The 24,690-nt window shown below is 30.4% G+C and overlaps 1 protein-coding gene and 2 long non-coding RNA genes across 10 annotated transcripts; 1 reads left to right on the top strand and 2 right to left on the bottom strand.

Moving 5' to 3' along the window:
• Window positions 1-541: 541 nt before the first annotated feature.
• On the bottom strand, window positions 542-8,174 carry LOC143238890 (anoctamin-1-like). 3 transcript variants are annotated; one of them, XM_076479517.1, is made up of 4 exons: window positions 8,035-8,174; window positions 6,563-6,615; window positions 5,377-5,555; window positions 542-3,536 (listed from the first exon to the last, which is right to left on the bottom strand). In XM_076479517.1, exons 1-4 carry the CDS (start codon window positions 8,123-8,125, stop codon window positions 3,494-3,496), a joined length of 366 nt encoding a protein of 121 aa, XP_076335632.1. In that variant the 5' UTR covers window positions 8,126-8,174; the 3' UTR covers window positions 542-3,493. The 3 variants fall into 3 exon arrangements, with proteins under 3 accessions (XP_076335632.1, XP_076335631.1, XP_076335634.1); XM_076479516.1 differs by having other exon boundaries at window positions 542-3,217; XM_076479519.1 differs by having other exon boundaries at window positions 542-2,295.
• A 985-nt stretch (window positions 8,175-9,159) lies between these two features.
• On the bottom strand, window positions 9,160-16,911 carry LOC143236222 (uncharacterized). The gene is made up of 4 exons (XR_013019513.1): window positions 16,902-16,911; window positions 15,105-15,187; window positions 9,777-9,874; window positions 9,160-9,510 (listed from the first exon to the last, which is right to left on the bottom strand). It is a non-coding gene; the product is annotated as an uncharacterized LOC143236222 (long non-coding RNA).
• Window positions 16,912-20,233: 3,322 nt separating this feature from the next.
• Window positions 20,234-24,490, top strand: LOC143239659 (uncharacterized). 6 transcript variants are annotated; one of them, XR_013021296.1, is made up of 4 exons: window positions 20,234-20,365; window positions 22,407-22,515; window positions 22,908-23,155; window positions 24,252-24,490. It is a non-coding gene; the product is annotated as an uncharacterized LOC143239659 (long non-coding RNA). The 6 variants fall into 6 exon arrangements; XR_013021294.1 differs by having other exon boundaries at window positions 22,879-23,155; XR_013021295.1 differs by lacking the exon at window positions 20,234-20,365 and adding an exon at window positions 21,457-21,581.
• Window positions 24,491-24,690: the final 200 nt, after the last annotated feature.

Here is a 24,690-nt window from a genome sequence, read left to right as displayed (position 1 = left end):
TCAACTCTTGAGCTACTCTTTTACCTTCAAATAATGGGATTGACCGTCACATTATAACACCCCTACGGCTGAAAGGGCGAGAATGTTTGGTGTGACAGGGATTCGAACCTGCGGCCCTCAGATTACGAGTCGAGCGCCTTAACCACCTGGCCAAGCCAGACCAGAGGGAGGGTGACTTAACAACTTCACTCACCCTCTACTCTGGAAATATTTTATCAACGAACATTGACCGAATATAAATTAAGAGTTAACATGAGTCTATGGTGACAATCCAACAAGTAAGGTTTATATATATGTGTGATGTCGGTGTGCAATAGTTTTCGAAATGTGTTATTTGAGCCAGTGTACATAAAGTTTAGCCTAAATTAAATATAGCCTGTAACGACAGTTTTCACTTGATAAAGAAATGAATTCATTCGATATTGTTCCATCGCTGGGGCATTGTTTGGACATTTAAAGAAACATATCAGATGAAATAGTTCTGAAGATTAAACGTGAATTTAAAAAAAAGGCACAAGTCTTTAATAATAATATATCCAGAATTTTAATTTTATCTTTGTTACACGAACTGGGAACTTCTTATTTAAACTAAAAAAAAAAGTTTAAATGCGAGATGTTAGTAGGTAATTTTGTAAATGAAATATATGAAACAAAGCTATGACATTTATAAGTTCTGCTCTAGAACATGTTAAATCAAGTAATAATACTAAATACTTTGGTAAATATGGTTTAATTTATTTTATTACAAATGAAAAAAATACTTCATAATTACGCACACGTCAAAAATATTTATTCAGAAATGATCCTAAATTTTGAACAAGAAAACACGTCAAAAATATTTCTTTAGAAATGATCCTAAATTTTGAACAAGAAAACACGTCAAAAATATTTCTTTAGAAATGCTCATAAATTTTGAACAATAAAATATATACATTTTAAAATCTCAAACAAATCATGCTGAACAAAAAATATTTATTCAGAAATGCTCAAATTTTGAGCAAGAAAACACGTCAAAAATATTTCTTTAGAAATGCCCATAAATTTTGAACAATAAAATACGTGCATTTTAAAATCTCAAACAAATCAACCTGAACAAAAAATATTTCTTTAGAAGTACTCATAAATTTTGAACAATAAAATATATACAGAAGTAAAAGTTGTAATAATTAAAATAACTAGTTTAAAATTCACTTAAACAAATATTTTGTAATAGTTACAACTGGCATAATAGAAATATGTTTTAATTTTATATGACAAGAGACAATGTGTGTAAACATCTATATAATCTAAAAAATTACTGATGGTTGAAATAAGCACGGAATTTTTTACATAAAATGTATGTTTAAAGAAACATTTATGTCAAAAATGCTTTAAAAAAAACAGCCGACCTTAAGGAGAAGTAAAAAAACTAAAGATCCATTACTTTAAAAAATGAGTTTTGTACTTTATTATTTTCATTCACCCTAATGAGTGATTCAAATTATTATTAAAGGATTATAACAAGTACATAATTTAACACAAATCTGTTTAAAAACTGAAGTTGTATCCAATACATCTAGATAAATATTCAATATTTTTTAATAATGCACACATTTATAATAGTAAGTACCAATTCATAAACTGAAGTTTTTACCAAGTTCAAAGAATTTTCCACAAAGTAAGTATTAATGCTTGGAGTTAATCAAATAACTTTAGTTTACTCTTCATTACAATCATATAAAGAAATTTTTTCTGTTGATAATCTGATAGCATACTTGAAAAAAAACAACTGACAACCAACGTATACTGACACTGATAAAAACAATATAGATGATAAATTTTAAACTAAAGAAAGGAGGGTCAACATAAATTTCTTCTAAACAAAACTTAGTTCAAGATCTTTTCAAAAATATAGCTTTTTTAAACCCATTTCACAATGATTTTAAAAAGTGATGACCAGTGTAAAAATTCAAAACTTTAATTCCTGATTTATCATTATTTTAAAAACACTGGAAATTAACATTGTGGAGACACTAAAACAGTTCAAAATATAAACATTGTTATATCTTTAGTGGTGTTTCTGAAACACAAACTGTTTTTTCCAAAATAATAAAAATACATACAAGTAATAAACAGAATATTCACAAAGTTACCTTTGGTCTACTCACTTGTATCTTCCTACCTGGCTCCTTTTTTTTCATGTTCAATAATCATATCATTAATGATATGATGTTCATGCCTGATCTGAAGGTTCACAGACTTCGGAATGTCAGGGATCAACCAACAAATTAAAGCTGAGATGATAAATACAAGACACTAAAAAAAGTAAAAACATGATAAGTTTCACTGAAGTAGTTTTTAAAACATAATCCTTTTACATAACACTGTTTAACAAGTACAGATTATAACACTTTATGAACAATGATTAAATCATGAATTTTTCTTAAATTACTAATGAGCACGTACAGTCATTCAGAACAGTATCAGTGCTAGACAATTAAAAAAACATTATACTGGATGAACAGAAGCCACAAAAAAATCTAACACTTTTAGAATTGGGTAATAGAAAAGTATAGTTTTATAACAAAAATGATTAATCCATCCATTTTGTGAAGGATAACTTAGTAAATGTTACTGAAGCTTTTAAAAACATTCTAGGATTGCCCTGGCTGTATTAAAATGTATTACATATTATAGCCTATTTATGTTGTTTCATTAAAAACAACTGAACATAGTTATAATGCTTATACATTTTCAGTTGCAGTAAATGTTAAAAGTTTCCAACTCCCTTGAACTTAATTTAATACAGCATTTCTCAACTGGTTCTGTGGGTTTATGTACACCAAAACATATGTTTAGCTTCCTCAAAAAATTTAAATTACAAATAAAAGGTGATTTAATAAAAGCTATTCACACTTTATATTTGTTTTGAAAACTATGGTTAAATAAAGTCTCAGGTTAGTTCTACAATTAACATTTAAAAATATTCTATCTTTTGAAGAAAGAAGGTTGTATTTTATGTCCTAAAGTGAAAGCTACTGCAAATTGATTTATTTTAATATAAACTAAAAATGAACTGCAAATGTAATTAAGTTTAATCAAAAATAAGATCTATAATTTGAAAAATTGTTTCCAATCATAAAAATTAAAATGAAAACCAGTTGTAGCAAGCTGCCAATAGATCGACTTATATTCATATTTGTTGCTTGCTGTTGGGGGCTTTCTATAGTCTTGGTACCTGAATGAAGAAACCATGAAATAAAATGACCTTAAAATAGAAGCCAGCATTTTAAACAACTTATTTTTTGTGGATGTTTTGCATTTTATAAAATTTCAACTTTACCTTAAAATTGTTATCTGTACTCAGTCAAGTTTTTAAAATAAAGTTAACTTTCTAACTTAACTAAGTACATTTTGTGCTCTTATATGAACAGCAATATGCAAGTTTGTTAGCAATATCTAATTGTTAAAAATTAATTCTATAGTTTTCTTCCAAAAAAGTTCCTTTGAAATCCTATTGGGTGAGGAGATTTTGCTGAATTTTGTGGATCCGATGCCTGGAAAATTTTAATATATTTGTACCAGCAGAAAAGTAATAACATCATCCAAGTGTTTTGTCTTCAAATTCTATTTGTGTTTTATTTGAACAATATTTGTGTATCAATCCTGAAATACAGTCATTAAAAGAGTTAGTGTAGTTGTTTCAAATGTTGGTGAAAATGAAGTCAGTAAAGTTCTCTTTCTTGAAGATGTATAACTTTTTTACTGCACACAAAACAGAATCTAGAAACAATAATTTCATCTTCCTCAGAGAAAAATATATTAAAGTTTTGTACAAATGTTACTTCTTTTAGAATAAAAAATAAAACTGATGGTGAATGTTATGAAATCTCTCGTAATTATTTTTTATGTTTATAGAAGAATAATAAAATTTCTGTTCAGTACAATGAATAATTATGTTACATTAAAAATATTAAAAAAGGCACTTGAAAAGAATTGTAAAACTACTGTAATTTCTAACTAACCTTCAGTTAGGTTTATAAAAAAACAAATTCATTACTGCTTAAAGCAACATTTTTTGTCTAAACCCATCAGGCTAGCTTCATGAAGTATTGGCTTTGACTGCCGAAACAAAAAGAAACTTGCCTGATTTATGCATAGAATACATTCTTTTTATTAGTTATATAAATACAACCAATTGTCCAACAGCAATATAAAAGAGAGTTACACAGATTTCTTAAAATACAGAAGATAATAGAAGGGTTTGTCATTTGAGTGGAAATTTTATATTCTGGGTTGTTAGTATCTACTATATATATGTTTCTAACTGGTTGAACAATCTGAAGCCCTCACAAGAGGAGAGAAAAAACTTGTAAATGAAAAGTCAGAGCATCACCAGATTGTGTAGAGAAGTACAGATTGAGAACGTATTTAAATATTCATGTTTAAAGATTTAACTTTTATGTAATACTAATATTTAAGTTATAAAGTATCTTTTCAAACCAAGTTTAATAATATATATTGATATTAACTAGTTTAATTAACCCTTTATTGTCTCCACCTATATATCTACACATACTAGATATCATCTACAGCATTATATTTGCACATGCCAAACATCATTTCCACTCACATATCTATGCATACGAGACATAATCTTCATTGAAATATCTACGCATACTAGATATCATCTTTACCAATACATTTGACCATGCTAGACATCATTTCCACCCATACATTTAATATGATAGACATCATCTGTACCCATCTATCTATGCATGCTAGACATCATTTCCACCCACTTATACATGCCAAATGTATCACGTTGCATTCATGAAAATATCTACGCACACTAGATATCATCTTTACCAATACATTTGACCATGCTAGACATCATTTCCACCCATACATTTAATATGATAGACATCATCTGTACCCATCTATCTATGCATGCTAGACATCATTTCCATCCACTTATACATACCAAATGTATCATGTTGCATTCAATTGCCTTGCATCTGGTTCATTGTGGTCAAAATGTTGTTGCAGTGATATAAAATACTTCCATGGATGATAACTTTGAAACTAACTCAATAAAATGGTTGTACCTTGCACAATTTGATATCCCATGTCAATAGGGTTAAAGTTTGAATCTATGTAAAATGGTTGTAACTTGTGCACTTTGATATCCCATGTCAGTAGGATTAATGTTTGAATCTATGTAAAATGGTTGTAATTTGTGCACTTTGATATCCCATGTCAGTAGGGTTAAAGAGACACTACACTGGTATCTCATGCCAGTTGGGTTAAAGAGACACCACATTGGTTCTTACTCACACATACATTGTTTTCTATGCTCTGTTAATTTGAAACAATAAAACAAAAATTAACACTTACTTGCAGTATTCCACACTGGTGTCAGTTTCAGAAAGAATATTCATTTCAACAGAAAAGTCACTGATATTGAAATCTGACAGAGTAAAGGTCAGAAATCCATTCAGTGACCCATCTGGTGAAATGAAATGTGTATAGAATATTTTATCAATAAAACTCGAAGTAAAGGCGATGATCAATGCCTGAAAAGTAAGAATATAGAATTAACAGTTCAGAAAATAACATACTTTTACCTTAAATAATATACTGTAACATTATTTAATTTGACAGTGTAAGAGCAAACCTTATTAAGTGTTTCACACCATTAAGTAGATTTGACAATGTAGAAAAAATATTCACATATGTAAACGTCATAGTACATAGTTAACTGGGTTTGACATTGTGGATAATAATAAAATTCACTGTGTTAAATGTCTATTGCATCACTAACCATGCTTGATAGAATAGAAAATAATAGCATTTTCATCTTAAATTTCTTATTACATCATTACTTTTTATATTAAATGAACATCAATTTACTATATAGAATTATTATACTATATAATTCCAAAATAAAGTAATACTATGGTGACACTGTACTTCAAGTGATCAGAAAGGTTAAAAACGATTTATTGTTTCTATTAACATTAATATGTAATACATTATAAACTCCTGTCTCTTCATGATATTAACAATTAAGTCTTTATATTACATCAAAATTGTGATGGACCTACACCATGACATTTCTTTAATGCATAAAATTTGGTCTTTAATTAATAACAACTGATGGTCAGTAGGCGTAAACCTGTAAACTGATTCATAAAAAGAAATCACATCAATGTATTTTATAAACCCACTAAAGGTGCTCAGAAAATCATTGCAGAAAAAATACAAGTACACAGAAATTCTGAAAGAAATCATATTAAGTAACAGTTTTGGAACTGACCTATACTTATAACATTAATTACAGTAATTTAATCTGTAAAATCTGAAACATCAAACGTTTCTCAAAATAATTTTATAATTTAGATACAATTTGAAAGGAAATGCAAAGAGTTTATTTCACTTATAATGATTCTTAAGGTGTCTCACTCTAATATCATACATGCATATGAAGTATTCCTTTATCACTGTAATCAATGTATGTGATATTACTAACAGTTAGGGTAAAGAACAAGTACAAACATTGCTCATAATTCTCTGTACTTACATTTGTGATGACAGAAATCTTTCCAACAGAATTAAGAATTCTGTACCATATTCCTATCAAAATAGAATCAACCTATTAGGATAACTGGAATATATTTCAATAACTTTACTGTCTAAATCTTTTTATTAATTTTTTGCTTACAAAACAATTCTCTTTCATTAACATTACATTCATGTATAAAATGGATTATATACAAATATATCTCAGCTAAGTTATGAATTAACTCTAATAATTCTTCTGTGTATATTTAGTGTAAAACAAATCAAGGTTTGAAATAAAACAAACTTCAAAGTATGAATATTACATTACTTCACTATCTGGGTAACTAGAATGTCATAATAAAAAGAAAATATCTAAAAGGCTAAAATCCAAATATTTCTTACAACTGATTGGCTCACACATGACTGTCAAATGATTGTTATTATTTACTAATATCAGTTCTCACTCAGTTAATGGAAAGTGTTTATACATCACAAAGATGTTCTGTATCATGACATTATTGTCTACATTTTAAGAGCTTCAGACTGTGATTTCTCTGTTCTAACAGATTTACCATTATACATTTGTTTTAGAACCTACACCTGTTTCAATATAGTTTAATTTTTTCATGTGATGTATATTGTTGGCCATGTATTGAACAAGTCCCATCTGTTCTTGAGATTTGTAGAAGATTCTCAAGAGTAAGATTTAATATTTATTTATTTTATGAAAACACTAGCATCTTCCAACTTTGGTGAATATTCTAGAAACTCACAATAAACTATATAAACCAATATGCCAAGAACAGGAAGAATATTATTAGTCAGTTAAAGTCAGTGTGATATATGCCTCAGAAGCTATAATTGTGTTTAACACCAATTAATCATAAAAGTACAAAATTGGAGACCAGGTACATTGTAGATTTTGAACGTTACAAACCATTCAATTTCATCACATTAATTTGGGATATTATTTTTTCTACAAGGACATTTAATTGCATCCCTGGAAAAAGTCAGCTTGTAACCAGTGCAAAGCCATCCAAGATAGCCAGCTTAAGTGATGTGTGACAGCCTCAACTTGGATTAAATTTACATGTCATGGGCCTGGATTGTCGATAAAATATTGAGTTGTAGACCATATATAAAACTCAGTATTGTTTCTAAAACTCTTGTACCTAAACCCTAATTTGTAATAACTGTTATTATAAATTGTATCGTTTTTCTATTTTTTTATATTTTAATACATGTATATTTGTGTCAAAAAAGAGAATAATGCATGTCAATCTTGTTGGCAAATATATTTTAATACATACTAACATTTAAATAACACATAAATTCAAATTACTGATTATTTAGAGCAATAATACATAATGTATGTAACATAATAAATCAGAGACTTGTCTGAAATAAAAATTATGTAACATTGTCAATTTAATTTCTTCTTAACAGACTAAAACTAAACAGCTTACTGTATTCACCACACTGTGCACTCACCAATGTTCTTAACTCTTTCTGCCTCAGGTCGTCGTAATAAAGTAATAAACCTCTTAGTGTCGAGCCTGATTTCTGTGATGTTGTTCAGCATAGCAAACAATGGAGCAGGAAGAAATGTAGCCACAAAAATTGTAACAAATCCAAACTGCAATATTAGAGAAGGAGAATAAATTACAGAAATGTTTATTAACTAAACTGTACATTTAATGTTTGAGGAAGTTTTTATGATTAATGGAACTATACAGTTAAATATAGTCTAAAGTTACTGTAATTAATGGACTACAATAACTATAATACATGTGGTGACTCCTGGAAGTATCAAACTTTATTACAGAGAAAATCTAACCTTATGGAGTTGATTCAGGTATAGAGGTGGTTGAATAAGAGATTTAATTTCTAGTTAACGTCAAAATCAAGTAGCATATTAATAATGTTTCATTTAAAAAACAAACAAACTAAAACACAGACAAGGACCTTTAAAATTGCTGTTTCAGAAAATACTAATCATTGAAGTGGTGTAACTGTTTTACAGGTATTTAATAAATGTTTCCTCTACACATTATACTGTTCTGAAAAAAAGCTAAAACATAGACAACTAAAAAAAATGTGTTTGTTGTTAAATGCAAAGTTGTATAATGTGGAATTTGACCCATAACCACAGCAGGAATCAAATGCTTATTCTTAGCATTATAACCCTTCAGGCTTAGCAATGAACACAGTTTATATACATTTCTACATCATCAAAAACTTTCTAAATGCTGCTTCAACTACTGTTTTCACATACATTATCATCATATCACACATTTAATCTTTACTGTTAATTAACATTAAATATTTAACACTCCTACAGAAAAGACGTTTCTAGTCTTGATTTCTCCAAGCCCGTTCCCCTGGCTGTGGTTTCGCTAGATAGTAGATAGGGACAGTGGGAATCTCATTAATCCATTCATTAATGGATTTAAATGGCAATTTCATTTAAATACAAAATTATTAGCCTAATATTAATAACCTTTCAAGTTGCTCTGGGGCCTATTAGGCCCCACTTTTCATAGGAGTGTTAAAAATATTTTAAGCTACGTTGGAGGAACTTAAAATAATATATCATTCATTTCCATAGTAGCCAGTTACTCAGTTAACTAGAATTAGAATAACTTGATTTTAAGGCTCTTGAACGATGTACAAACTACGAGGTCATTGTTAAAGATTTAACATTTTTCACAGACATGGAAAAAGTACCATTTTAACCTGTTCAAGTTTTTATGTAGAACACATGTATCTATTAATGTAATTATTTTCACATCATTATTTTAGTTAAACTTAAGCCTTACCTATTTTAAGATATACACTAAAAAGACCCGTTTGTTCTTAGTTTATCAAGTTGTAGTCACTCTCCCACTGAGTGGGTGCATGGTTTTCATGAACACACTCACCCCTTTTTATGCACTGACCACTTCTTGTAAACCCGTAACCAGCTATCTAGATAAATACAAAAATATTTTTACCTAGTTTTAAAAGTTTTTGTTGCTGACATGAATGTATAAATAGTTTAATTTTACATACAATCTGACTTACCACATGTTTGACTGAACATTAATAAACTATGAATCTTGAAAACATCAAAATCACTTTTGGAAAAAAAAACTACAACAAAGTTCTTAAGTCTCAAAATGAGCCAACTGTCATAGAAAATGTTCTTACATGAAATTATTACAATAAATATCTATTTTAACTAAAAAACTTACAGAACACCCATTTTCACCATGGCATTAATGAACTGCTTCACTACCACAATTATAGCTAACTGCAAAGAGAGTTCAAACAAACACCCTCCTGTTCCACACTAGAAGGAAATGTAGAAACACAGTTTCAAAATTACTGTGGCAATACCACTTTAAAAAATATCTCAGAAAGGACACAAGACTGAAAAGTACAATAAGATATAAGTTGGTGAACAAGAGCACTAATAACTTGTCCAGGATCAAATGGTCCAAAAAATAATGTTTCAAACCTAAAAATTTAAAGAATGTGTGTGACTAACATGAAAAAGTTTGCAGAGATTGAATCTTCATTGTTTAACTTTCTCACGACAGGCTCAATCCCAGGGACTGACCTAATAATTATTCTGTGCTTGTTATAGTATTACAATGTATTCACATCATTTGGCAGGCTTTAAGTAAACATAAAAAAGTTTTTTGCACACCAAAGATTATATTTTTTAATGGAGTATTTTTACTAAAAATGTATCTGTGAGTACTTACATAGGTATAGATATATAAATAGAGAATTTCTGTATACTAGTCTGAATGTTGATTTCCATGTTTAGATTAAAAATACTTTTCTTAGTCTCAAAACTTTTTTTTTGTAATATCTAAACCTAAAGCTTTGTTACTGGTGTAACCCCTGAAGCAGTAAAGAATAACTGTCTGGAATGACTTCAAATTGTGATATTAAACTACTTATGTTTATACTAAATAGTGTTATGCTCATAATAGTGTGTGTATGTATATACATTGTTAAATTTTATTGTTTTATTGCCTTTATAACCCCTGACGAATTACTATTCATGCCTTAATAAGTTGTAAATCATGTGACAAATATGCAGCTCATGTTATGCTTTTGAATTCCATTATGCACAAGCTACTCATGAACATTTTTTAAAATATTATTATTATTAGTTTTATGTTTGTTTGTGTGTTTTTTGGTTTTTTTTATTTTGTGCAAAGCTACACAAGGGCTATCTGAACTAGCTGTCCCTAATTTAGCAGTGCAAGACTAGAGGGAAGGCAGCTAGTCATCACCATCCACTGCCAACTCTTTTACCAACGAATAGTTGTATTGACCGTCACATTAAACGTCCCAACAGCTGAAAGGGCGAGCATGTTTGGTGTGACAGAGATTTGAACCCACAACCCTCAGATTATGAGTCAAACGCCTTAACTCACCTGGCCATGCCAGGCCTATTATTATTAGTAGTAACAGTAGTACTTATTTTACTTAATCTAACATAACTGATCTAAAGAGATTCCTATTTTCACACAATGCATTTCCCATGGCAATCAAGGTTGAATTATATTTACAGGAAACACTGCAATATGATAAATCACTTGACAGATGAAAACCATGATTTCTATTGGTTTTTAAGTAACACTGTATTGAGTGGCTCAAACACTTATTGGCAATTTCTAATAAAGAGGACGTCACAGGTGGGTGTGACAAGATGGATTTGATTTCATGTTTCTGGGACCAAGTAATATCAAAGGCTATGAAAATTATAGCATGTCTAAGTGAAATTATATCATAATAAGTGATTTACATTAAATTTCATTTTCTACTTCTTGGAGGGGTGGTAAATAAATTAAAGAAGAAAAGGCTTAAAGAGAAAATGTTACAATTCTTACACTAGAAAATTCTAGTTTTTCTATTTTAAATATTGCCTTCTGAAAGTAAAATATTTAAACTTGTATACTATTAAAATATGGATTATGAACTATGTTTTCAGGGTTTATTTATTAGTATATCATAAAAAGAAAATAGTTTAATCAACTTTTGAATGTAACTCACTAAAACCTTGAGGCATGCACAGAAAAAGATGTCTATGGAGAAAGAGTTAATAATGCTATTTTTTGTCAGCCAAGAGGAAGTGTACTTTGAATAAAAATCAAGATTTCATGTTTTTTTACCATGAATTTATGACTTCAGGTCCCAAATACCAGTGCAAATGCAGGACTTCTTATAGTTATTTGGTTGATTGCTATTATGTTATTGAGCAAAACATTGTCTAACCAGGTTTCAGATTGAGCATATACAGATTGATAAAGTAGGTTATAGATCAATGTTGTCTGTGTTAAGTAGATTACCTCAAACAGTGCTGGTTAGTAAGGTCATGTGGGAGCTTATAAACACATATATTAAAATGCCATTCAAATACAGCTTATTAGAACAAGTAAGAAGTAATTTAGGTATGTTACTTTCTAATCTAATCTACATTTGTGTGTGTATAAATAAATAATTATTACTGACCTTGGATCTTATCTAAGCCTAGATCTCTACTACTGTTAGTAGCAATAAAACAATGCAGGTGTCCTAATGATACTCAGGCTTAAACACAGGTCTTAGCAACACTGAATGAGATGTGCAAATTGGAGATAGTTTTACAATGCTTTATGTTTAGTATCATTTCTACAACATAGTGACAATGTTGGATATTTATAATTTCCTGGGAGAAAATTTCAAAACCAAAAATTCTTATGAATATGTCTAAGAGACAACTTAAAAAAAAAGAACATTAGAAAAGAAAATCACTAAAGTCCTTAATTATCGAACATATTTAGTTTTATAGATACAGTATAAAATCAAATCATATTTGCAAATTTCAACTTAAACTAAGAACAAACAACACAATTATTAGTAAAATATTCCCTTCAATGTTTCAGTTACTTTTAACTTATTATTTACATTCTTAAATCATAATATCCTTAAGTATTTAGAAGTTAATTAAGTTAATTGCCATTTTGGCCAACTGACCACCATTTTTGCATACGATCTTTACATGACTATATCAACTTTAAAGACACTTTACAACATTCATGTTTCGATATTACCAGGAAATATAAATGAAAGTCTGAAAATGAAAAGTTGTCTTAATTATTTTGGTAGTGCAAAAGTAAATAAAAAAGTAGGATTTTATAAATAATAAACTGCAAACAAAGAAAACAGCAATATGTTATTTATTATGACTTAAAGAACAGAAAAGTTATCTGAAGTTATCTAAAAATAAAAGTTAACATTTTTCTTAAACTGAAAATGGGTTCCAATAATACCATCCACCAACACTATAGCTAGAATCTCACATTAAAAAAGTGTAGGGGGCAGTGCAGGCATGATCCACACACAAAGCATTTGTATAGAACAGAAATGTACCAAGAGAAAAAATGGTACAAGAGTGTGGAAATTACACCCTACCTCCAGAACAGATATGCTCTTCACTTGGAGCTTAGTTACTATATCAAAGGCAGAACAAAATATGAGTAATCATTAGGTCGGCCACCTCTGATCAGATAGCCAAGATTCTGTGACTCAGGGTTGGAATTAAGGGGTTGTAGTACCTATATCCGATGTTGCTGGCTATGGCTATTAGACCACAATGTTATATTTATATATATACTGTAACCACAGAGTGTTGCATTTGGCACCATCAGAATAACGACAAGAAAGTAAGCAACACTTAAGTAGACAGATTCTCTTCTCCACCTGAACGAGTCAAAAAACTAACATCCGAGGCTTGAAATGATGGGATTTTGTATGCCATACTCAACAAAGGAACAGAACTCATCTGATTTGGAATTATGAACATTCATTCTCAGTCCCTAACCAAGTGGGTAAGGTGTATTCTACTTAACCCTGGAATTATGTGGAACCTGCACTCAACCAAGGACTTCGTATGGAACTGCTTTGGTTTCAGAATTACAATATAGTGAATCAACTTCCATGAATGATAACCGAAACTGGCACTGATCAAAGAGAAGGGTTTTGCACTCCCCAACTAGATAATTGTGTGCAAAATATGAACCAAAATTATGACTAGGTTCCCAGGAAGGCTGGAGCCACTCTTACTGAAATATGAAAAAAACATCCAGGAACCCTAGAAGGAGGACCCCTGACTTTGCATTCTTCTCCAAACGTGGTTGAACACACTCAAAAACTTTGGTGGGAAAGCCTCTTGTCTGCCACAGATTCTCAAGCTCCACTGATACAGCGCAGGCACTAAACTTCACTGAGGAGTCCTGAAAAACAGAGCTCTGGAAACTGTGCAATAGGTGAATCAAGTTCCCTACATTTTTTTCAAAGCAAACCAATCACAATTTATTCAACATTAAGATTAGCAAGATCCTCTTTAGCTGCATTCATGAATGTCCATGAGTGGCAATCCATAATAAGATAATATCATCTGGTAGGTGCCTAAATGATCTTACAGGGCACCTCATTTTGACAGAACCTGTTGCACACTGGTGGTGGTAATTATAGTAAAAGTAGTTGCTAGTATGAAGTTGAAAAGAGAAAGCATACCTGCCTCAGAAGCACTCACCCCAGAATGGGATACCATGAAAATTAAAGGGACCATGGAAAGGGGCCATTTATGATGTCATACACTAGGAAATTAGAATCATTTATCATGCACACCTATCAGAACCTCTCTTTTACAAGCTACCAATAGTTCTCTCTGATGTTGTATATCCATAGACTTACCACTATACTAGCAGGGGGAATTTAGTGTAATGGTGCCATTAGTAAAGAACAAAAAAAGAAGCTGGTAAATAGTACATTTTTTGTTTTTCATGAATATTCTTTATTTATTACTTTAAAAGTAACTAAAATGAAAAAAAAACAAGAAAGTTTTTAGGTTAGATTAGCTAAAATAAAGAATAGCAATAATAAATATTCTTCATATTGTTTAATGTAATTCAATAAGGTAACATGAGCTGAAGGTTCACCAAGTGATTTAAAACTTGTGAGGAAGGATTAATAGTTACATGTGGTTTAAAAGTTGATAAAACTACAAGATTAAGAATAAACAGATGTATATTGTCACAAGTTTTTAGTTATTTAGGATAAACTATCATAGTTTTAGGTCACAATTTGCTGTCATTCCAGCACAATAAAAAATAATTTACAATTATTTCATAACTTTTTATGGTGGTTATGAGGGTGTTTAAATTGGATGATCATTTAAAGAGTTATAGTTTGTAAAATAATAGATAAAATATACTTTTTACTGACAGCAAACAACATCTGATATTTATTAAGGAGGTTTAAAGAACTACATAAGTGAAATTTGAAAATTTTCAAATGAAGTATTTTTAATTTTAACATGAAGAATCACTTTGCAATCAGAACAGTCAACACTCTGACAACACACAATTAAAATATTTTTATAATTACTGTCAAAGTTTGTGATGACACAACTAGTACCTTCAAAATCACAGTAGGTATACTGCCATGGTTAAAAGTTCATGTTAAATACACAAGCCCATTGTGATAAAGTTAATTACTAAGATAAAAGCACACATTACCTCCAAAGTGTCAAAACTAGTCAAATCCCAGTGGTGGATAATTATTTCTAAATACCTTTTCCACAATTCAAGAAATATTACAGCTGAAAGTAAATAAAAACAAAGTGACAAAGTTTATCATCAGTAAAAATAGAAATTGCAACAGAATACAAATCACTCTTTAAACTGATATGACTTATGATAATTAATTCAACTATTTTTGTTCACCAAAGTGTTAGTAATAAAAAACTTTGTAAAGTGTTTTCTTTTTTCCTTGAAAAGTCCCAAATTACAGACGAAGAAATCTCAAAGTAATAACATACTTTTGGAATTAGTTTGAAGTGTTTGATGCAAGATTTCAGTTATAGAAGTTTGAAGTCTTTGATGTGTAGCAAATTTGATGCGCTTTATGTTGGTTTGAAATTAAGGCCATTTCAAGTATTGCAGATATACAATGTTGGATGTTTTTATGTTGAAGTAACCCTTTTGCTACGGGCATCCATTACTACACATCTCATGAGGATTTTCTTAGGGAGTTACTTTCCCAAAATTCAGGTCCTTTATAAAGGTCAGTTTAATATTACTGTATATGGTAGCATGAGCACACACGCATTGTGTCATTGTAACTTCTATACTGTTATCCAGGCACAGTTGAAAGATCAATATAATAAAAATAATAAATATATATATATACAGGGGGTGGCCAAGAAAAGTGGCTCCCTTGAAAATGCTGTTAATTTGTTATATATTTTATTTGATAACAGAAAAATGTGTAAAATGCACTTCACAAGATCTGTTCAAATATGATATCAAATAAATTAACAACATTTTCAATGGAGAGGCACTTTTTGTCCTCCCCTTGTATATAAATGTATAATGGTATCAAATTTAAGCTATTTTATATGAGTTATAGTTTGTAGTTATTCCAGAATAAAAAATAGCATTATTTATATTAATTTCCTAATTGTTTATAGTGCTCAAATCTATCAAGCCCATACAGAGTTTCATTAGCAAAAATAACAGACAAAACATTAAGTTTTTTTCTTTACAGAAATGTTTGATAATTATCTGGAGGTTATAAAAATTTTGTATGTGAAATTTGAACATTTTCTGATGCATACAAGTATTTTTAATCTTAAAATCAAAATTACTATGCATGTCGGATAGTCAACGTGCTAAAATAAAATAGCCACAAGAAAAGCATTACTTAAAAAAAGTCTTAAAACTAAATAACAAAAAATTTGATATTTTTTTTATGAAAGCTCCAACAGAGTCTGAAGAAGGGAATATTATTTATATAAGTTTAACATGTAAATCTATATAATACTTATCCCAGAGTGACATAAAAACAACAAAAAATACAGCAGCACTATTGTCGAAAAGATGTGTTACTCTGACAAAAGTGCATGTCTGTCCTAATCTTTCATATTTACATCCTTTTATGTCACACCGAGGACATAAAATGGTGTCTTTTTAGTACTCACAAACGTCCTTACTGTAAAAAAATGCAGTTTTATTTTAAGTTTATAGAATAAACACAGTACAGCTGAACATTTAAATCAATCATAATATACAACTATCAATTTCAATGATAATGCCACATAAAATAACTGATTAACTGAAATTATGTTTAAATCAATTTGCCACAAAAATTATTAAAAATATTTTAAAGTAAATTAATGGTTCAAAACATATCAACCAATAAAAATTAATGGTTCCAATTATTATTCTTTGCTATTATTCCAACTACAAATGGCTTGTGTGAAAATAATTAATTAGCTAAACACTGATTAATTAGTCCAGTGATTAATCACTTACCACATTCCATCAATTACATATCTCTAAGTAACTGATTTATCTGAGATATAATTTAGAAAATGATCAAACATGAGTTATAAAAATAATAAGTTGTTTGATAACTCTTTTAACTTTTTTCTCCCCCTTATTCATACCTGTGAGCATCACCCATCAAGGTAAAGCACCCATACAGAAAACACAACACTCCTACTAATGAAGCTAGGATCAGCATGCAGGTATAAAATCCAAGCCAAGCAAAGTACATGCCTATCTTAACTCCAAAATTATCCCTAAAAAAATTGAAAGGAATCAACACTGAAGTGATTCTTGTCAAACAAAATATAGTGCATACAATAACTAATGTGAAACTCCAAAAAATCCATCCATAAGAATTTCTTTTATAAAGATTTGTCTCAATTTTAAACTCTGACCAGTATGAGAGCAAGGTGATTTTCATGCTAAAATTAATAAAATTTGTATATCTTTTATATTACAGTTTCCAAATTTCATTTGCAGAGCCTTTAGAATCTTCTAATTGAATATAGTTATTTTTGGTAAAAATTTATATGTTATGCATTATTTTCTCAACCCTTACACTACATGAGCTTAGGCCATTTGTTTAACCTTGTAGCCACACCAAAAATATGAAATATTTTTCCTTTCTAAAATCCCTGCAGATTACAATAAAAGTTTATCATTATTTATCCTGACTATCATCAGGCTTGCATCAGTTAAATATGACAACTTCCTGTATACTACGCCTATGTAACAAGCTAGGAATCACCTTGTATACACTTAGTTCAAATTACAGCATAAAATTATGTAATACACACCTACGTATATACATATATTGCAAATAAATTAATATATTTCTTAATTTATATTTTCTAATGTTACCTAATAAGTATTTTTTTTACTTTTATAACAAACCAAATATGTACATAAAAATAACAAAAATCTAGTACTTAATTGTGAATGCTGTAATTTTTTTTGTTGTCAAAGACTTCAAGTGTTGAAAGATGCTAACCCAAATTTTTAATGGGGCTGTTTCTGATTTTTTTCCCAAATTATTTACTAATTTCAAACACACAATTTAGAGCACAAACAATAATAAACACAAAGCATACAATGTCCTATAATTATTACAATTTAACTGGTTTTCTAACCAAACATTGTGCATCAAAACAATTTCCTTAGCTGGTTAAACTGAACTTAGTGATAGCAGATTTGAATCTATGTTCCCAAAAACTTAAAAGCTATCCTGTGAACGAGATGGCATTATACATAAAACAGAAGATTAAATATTTATTTTTTGATGGTTATTAATAATGTAATATCAAATGTCAAAGACAGAAAGATATTTTGTTGTGGAGAAATATATATTATAAAACAAATAAGAGTACATAAGACTACGTCAGAGAAACAGGGAGAAAAGCACCCACATAAACGAGCACATCATTAACCTTGCGTTATTGAATATAAATACGACTCTGGTCACAACATCCCCTTTCATTCATTTTACATTACATTTACAAGAAGTAAAAACCCTCTATAAACAAATAAGCTGGTTCTTTACTGCATCTGTTCATGAATGGTATTTCAACTCATTTATTATTGACACGCTTAAACTTTTATATTTCAAATGCAGTTCTCAAACCCTCACTCGTATATTGTAAATAATAATTTGTGTTTTTCTCTATTTTCTTTTCGTACAAAACTTTCTTAAAAGTTAAATTTGCTTTGGTTCACACTGGAGAATATTGTGTACATTTAACTACCACAAACACCAGAGGAATTAAATAATAATCTGCTTAACATTTCGTTTTTACCATTTTTGTATGAGCGATTTGGTAACGTAAATATCACTTAATAAAATATTCAATAACAAGTGAAAGATACATTTATGTTAAAGCGATTCATTGATGACTGTTGTTTATGGTAAATCCTGTTATTTTTGCTGGTGTAATTAAGACAAGGCTGATTTGGTAAGAATACCATAATTCGTTATAATCCAAAGAAAGACTTCGAATCCCCATCATACAAAAATGCTCGCCCATTCAGTCGTTGGGGCGTTGTAAAGTGACAGATAACCCCAATGTTCGTTGGTAAAAGAATAGCTAAATAGTTCGTGGTGGGTGGTAATAACCAGCTGCCTTTCTTCTAGTCTTTCTTACACTGCTAAATTAATGACAGCTAGCGCAGATAGCCCTCGTGTAACTTTGCGCGAAATTCAACAGACAAATGTATGTAATATAAGTTCAATGTTTTCCAGTAAGTGCAAAGTACATGAATTCATCTCAAAATACAAAAATTTCAAGACTTCCAATTTTGGATAAAAAGTGTTGAAGTAATATACTTTATTAGGAATTTACAGACAGTAGAAAGTATTTCAGTAATAATTTCTTTCATCTCACAGAAATTAAAAACATCATTCTAAAGAAAAAGAAAATAGTTTTGAAGGCTTGAAAGGTAATGTCGATACCTTTCAAGAAACGATAAGTTTTCTTTTATATCATGCAATTCTAATAAGATGTGAACTATCACATTTTGATATGATAGGGTTTAACAATTTTAATAAAATTTCTTATTACTACTATCTGCCTATCTGTTAGTACTTTAATTCTCTGATTCGTTAAGGTTATTATTCCATCACTTTTATTTGGTTTCAGAATATTTCACTGGTCTGTTTAATTAAATGATTATTCGAATGTTATTAATTCACCTAAAAATAGAATTTACAATATGAAATATTCAAGAAATAGAATATCCTCGAAAACTGTATTTGTCACATGAGAAAATAAATTTCCGTCTTCAATAAACACCAGTTCTACCTTGTCTTCATGTCCTAGCAAAATTATTATATTCTGTTTTAACGGATTCTGGCACACCTATTTGTTTGTTTTTGAATTTCGCGCAAAGCTACACGATGGCTAACCGTCCCTAATTTAGCAGTGTAAGAATAGAGAGAAGGCAGCTAGTCATCAACACCGACCTCCAACTCTTGTTTGCAAGACACCTTAAAATAATATACTGACACATTTTACCAGCGTTACATTCCCAAAAGAGCCTGTATTTTCATAACTGACATTAGAATAAATAGTGAAACCAGTTTTACATTAAACTTTGCCAAATACAAATTTTGCAAGGGAAACACCAAAGTAAATGAAACGTACCTCTAGGTATAACATAATTGATAAAGAGAAAAATTCTGTGCGCTTTCATAAAATTCCAAGTTTCTGTGATTAGTTTAATGAGTTGACTCAGTTACTAAATATATAAAGAAATAAAAGTTTGCTGTTAAGAAACCGTTTTGAAGAACGCGTTTATTTTTCTCACGAATCTCGCACTGTGTAAAACTTCCTATTCCTATCGGTGACAGTAAATGAGCTAAAAATGATTTAACTTTCTGTTGTTTTCTCCAGTGTACGTTCCAGCAGAAAACCTCACTTGCTCTCGAGGATACCGAAGAGATGCTGACAGGTGTTGTAAGTACATATTACACACAATAACGTTAATAGTTGAAAAAGATGAAAGACTTTTAATATCATGTAGTTTTGATACAATGAAGTTGTTTTTTGATAATAAACTCGTTGATAGGACTATAAAAATTAACACTGAGTAAATAAATGCTTAGCTATGTACTTTTAACGGTTTTAGATTCATGTCCTATGGGTCCTATGACAATGGATTACAAACTTACTGCCTGCCGTGCCCAGGAGGGACTTATATGGCACATTTTGCTTCTGACGCCTGTATATCAAACATGCTCGCCCTTTCAGCCGTGGGGGCGTTATAATGTGACGATCAATCCCATTATTCGTTGGTAAAAGAGTAGCCCAAGAGTTGGCGGTGGGTGGTGATGACTAGCTGCCTTCCCTCTAGTCTTACACTGCTAAATTAGGGACGGCTAGCACAGATTGCCCTCGAGTAGCTTTGTGCGAAATTCAAAAAACATACAAAAACAATATAGTCCTCGTGTAGCTTTCCTTTAAATTGAAAAAAAAGAAACAAACAGACTTTACTAGGAGTGTATTATGGGTTTCTCCTTCGTGAGAAGAAAAATAGTGGTACAAGTTTGGGATTTAAATATAACGGTCAATCCCCTTACACAGTTTTAAGATGGGCTCCAACATTCAGACAAATAGTATTGAATAACTGTATTTCCTCTAGTATATGATTTGAAAATTAGGAACAGCAAGCGCTGGAAGCCATCTCTTAGCTTTCCGCGAAATTGAATAACAAACAAACATATTGGTATCTCTATCATACACCTGTGTGCTTCACGTCATTACTAAGAAGACCTAAAGGTCTTTAATTAAAACGCTATGTCTGTGAAAATAGCTTTCCGCTGGTATAGCGATAAGTCTACGGATTTACGCCGCTAGAATCAGGGGCTCAATTCACCTCGGTGGGCTCAGTAGATAGCTCGATGTGGCTTTGTTAAAAGAAAATATACACACACACACACTCTGAAATCTTTAGTTCGAAATATTCTGCAAGCAAAATTTTGTTTTTCAAATAACAGAAAAAGTAATTTGTTGGATACATGTTGGTAGCTAGTTAAACCCATCAGAGGGCACTTTGACAGACAGCCATGACAGGCTATTATCACATGGTAGTTCTACAAAATACCCTTTGGTGATACTAAGACGTCATCATATTTTGCAGTTTAAAAACGTGAAGTATAGTTAAAGAAACTATGTAAGTTCCTGTTCGATGATCTCTTAAAATAAGTAATTCAGGAACTAAAGAAACTAACTGAACTCCCTTGAGAGAAATAACTACTAGTGAAGAGCTCAAGTAATATAATACGCGTTCTTTTTTCTGTGCTATTTATCCGTTTAAACTGAAAAAAAATAAACAGTTTGCAACTTTTTAAATGTTGTTATCATTATTTAATATGTTTAATTTTTGAATTTCACGCAAAGCTACACGAGGGCTATCTGCACTAGCCGTCCCTAATTTAGCAGTGTAAGACTAGAGGGAAGGTAGCTAGTCATCACCACCCACCGCCAACTCTTGAGCTACTATTTTACGAACGAATACTGGGTTTGACCGTCAAATAATAACGCCCTCTTAGCTGAAAGGGCGAGCATATTTGGTGCGACGGGGATACGAACCCGCGACCCTCACATTACGAGTCGAATGCATTAACCTTCCTGTCCATTCCGGGCGCTGTTTAATATTAAAATGCATTATAAATGCAAGAATTATCGTATTTGTATCTCACAACGACTGGCACGTGTATTAACGTTTTAAAACGTTATTCTGTGCTTATCAATACAAGTGTTAATACCCATACCAATCATTTTGAGATACGTTTTTATTTCAAGTGGATTTCTCGTCGTGAAGAAATATCGTATTTATTGAATTAAAATTTTAAATATGTTAAATTAAGATTATTGTTGGGCTTAAAGAATTATACACATTACTATTATTGTTAACTCATATTTAAAGTTTTTTTTTCTGTTTAACGAAATCGGTAGAGTACGTAAACTGATTTTAAATACGACTCTCTGTCTTCAGATCCAACTGAAGTGGTTCCGAAGGCTACGCTCCACTCGGCTTGAAAATCTACAGTTACAAGATATGCTTGGTGGATAGCACTCATTTCGATATGTCTCATTGCTTTGTGGTAAGTTACATGTTATCTTCAATTTCTTTATAATTAAAGTATGTGGAACACAGGAATTAATCATTTGATGATATTGGGGTGGGAGAACATCTAGCCTCAAAATCCAGTTATCTTTTAACTGAACAGTAAAGTTCGGTGTTCATTTTTTGCGCTCCAAATTTGGTTTTTTGTACTCTCACTGCTGAATACATTTGAATCCATACAATTATTTGTTGGTTTAAGCATGAAACACATTTATTATATGATATATACACGTTACATATCTGTAACGCATTATCCATAGCTTATTTAATAATAATATGTATTTTATTGGTCTTGAAACACGTGATTCTTATTTATTTACTTTTTGTAATGATCGTGCAGCGTTCTTTGTTGTTTCTACAACTGGAAAGAAAAAACTCAGGAAGAACGGAATGTTTTGAAAAACCGTGTCGAAGACAAACAGCCTGGTGCTGAAAAGATAACCACTAATGAATTGGATATATTGGAGGCTATACCACTGATCCCTGAATGTGAGAAGAAGGTACCTACAAAAAATGTTAAGAAGACAGAAACTAATATACTAAGAAAGCAAAAAGTGACCAAACGAACAACCCTGGAAACGATATATGAAAACGACCTGGAAGAAAGGAATGCTTTGGTTCGAAATTCAATTAAGTTCTTATTCATCTTACGTTATAATTAATATTTGGTACAAGTAAATTTACATTTTTTACAGTTAAAACATTTCATTTTAATACAACGTATACTACGTCAAACTCCGTGTGCAATATCAGACAGATATTGCATGTTTAATATCAGTGTGGTTGATACCTTGGGTTATCTCCACTTGGGTTATTTTCATTCACATACATACTACCACTACTGATAATGAAAGCGAATTATTTTGTGTATTAGTGGCACCATAATATATCATTTCGGCTCATATTGCTCAGTTTAGTTCGTTTTGTAACCGTATGTACCCTGAAATGACGTTATGTTGGAGCTTTGAACATGTGATTCAGATTTTATCAGGTTACACATAATCGGTATATAACGGTAACCTCCTTAAAATGTGGATTGGGACCTTCTTAGACAAGTACCAGCGTATTTGTACGATTTTGTTGCAAGTGGTTCTACTATATCTTGTTAATGACGCTTTGAGACACTTTACAACAGTTTTATTTTTTACTGTCAGCCAACTTTCAATGGTCTGATGGACATTTAGTGAAATTTTCAGTTCTCTTTTTTTGGACTTTACTAAGATTATTAAATATTTTAAAACACTATAAAGTGTGTGGTTTATTCCAAAGTTGAAAAAAAAAAAGTTTCAAAACTATTTCTCTCTGTAACATAATGCAAATAACCAGTCATTTGTAGTTCAGATCACATAACTTTTCATGTTTAATTTATACAACAATAAATTGAGTAGAACACTTGACATTTAATTATAACCGTATTTTCATCTTGTCTAAGTAATAATATAAACAATCTAGTTATTCTTTGTGAACGTGTAAAATATAAATGGAAAACAGTATTTAAGTTATTGTCCTTCATTATTCTTTATTCACTACGTGAAACAATGTTTGAGTTAATCTTCCTAGTTTCCAGAAAACATTTATGAGATAACTGAAACCAATTTCATAATTTATAATTTCTATAGAAACATTTATTTGTTTTTATGCATGTTGTAGTAAAATGATTGCTCAAATTTTGAGTGTTGCGCCACTAAACATAACTATATTCTATATCTTCAGAGAGGAACACCAGCGTCAAAACAAGCAAAAGCTACTGAACAATGTTTCCAGCGACCTCTGTCTCATGGACATGTGAAAAATTATGATGAACTTATAATCGTTAAACCAAACAATAAACAAGGACATCTCAAGGAAAACATCGTTATTCTCATTGAAAATTCTGACAGCCAAGACACGTTTATCATTGGAAAAGCTCGGAAACCAACCTGATTTTTCTTTAAAACTAAAAAATAGAATTAATAAACGAATTTATAAAACCTCCATTGTAAATATGTTCTCTTTAGAGTTAAGAGAAATCAACATGGCTTTAATCTCCACACTATACAGTTACACGAATGTGATTGATACTTACAAAATTGCACAAAATTTTTAAATTCAGAATGATTGATATTATTGGTTTATCAGAACCTTACGTAGTAATTTAACTATTTACGTTTAT

Source organism: Tachypleus tridentatus, chromosome 13 (assembly GCF_004210375.1).
Source record: "Tachypleus tridentatus isolate NWPU-2018 chromosome 13, ASM421037v1, whole genome shotgun sequence".
Taxonomy (NCBI): domain Eukaryota; kingdom Metazoa; phylum Arthropoda; class Merostomata; order Xiphosura; family Limulidae; genus Tachypleus; species Tachypleus tridentatus.
This window is presented reverse-complemented; position numbering and strand designations above follow the sequence as displayed.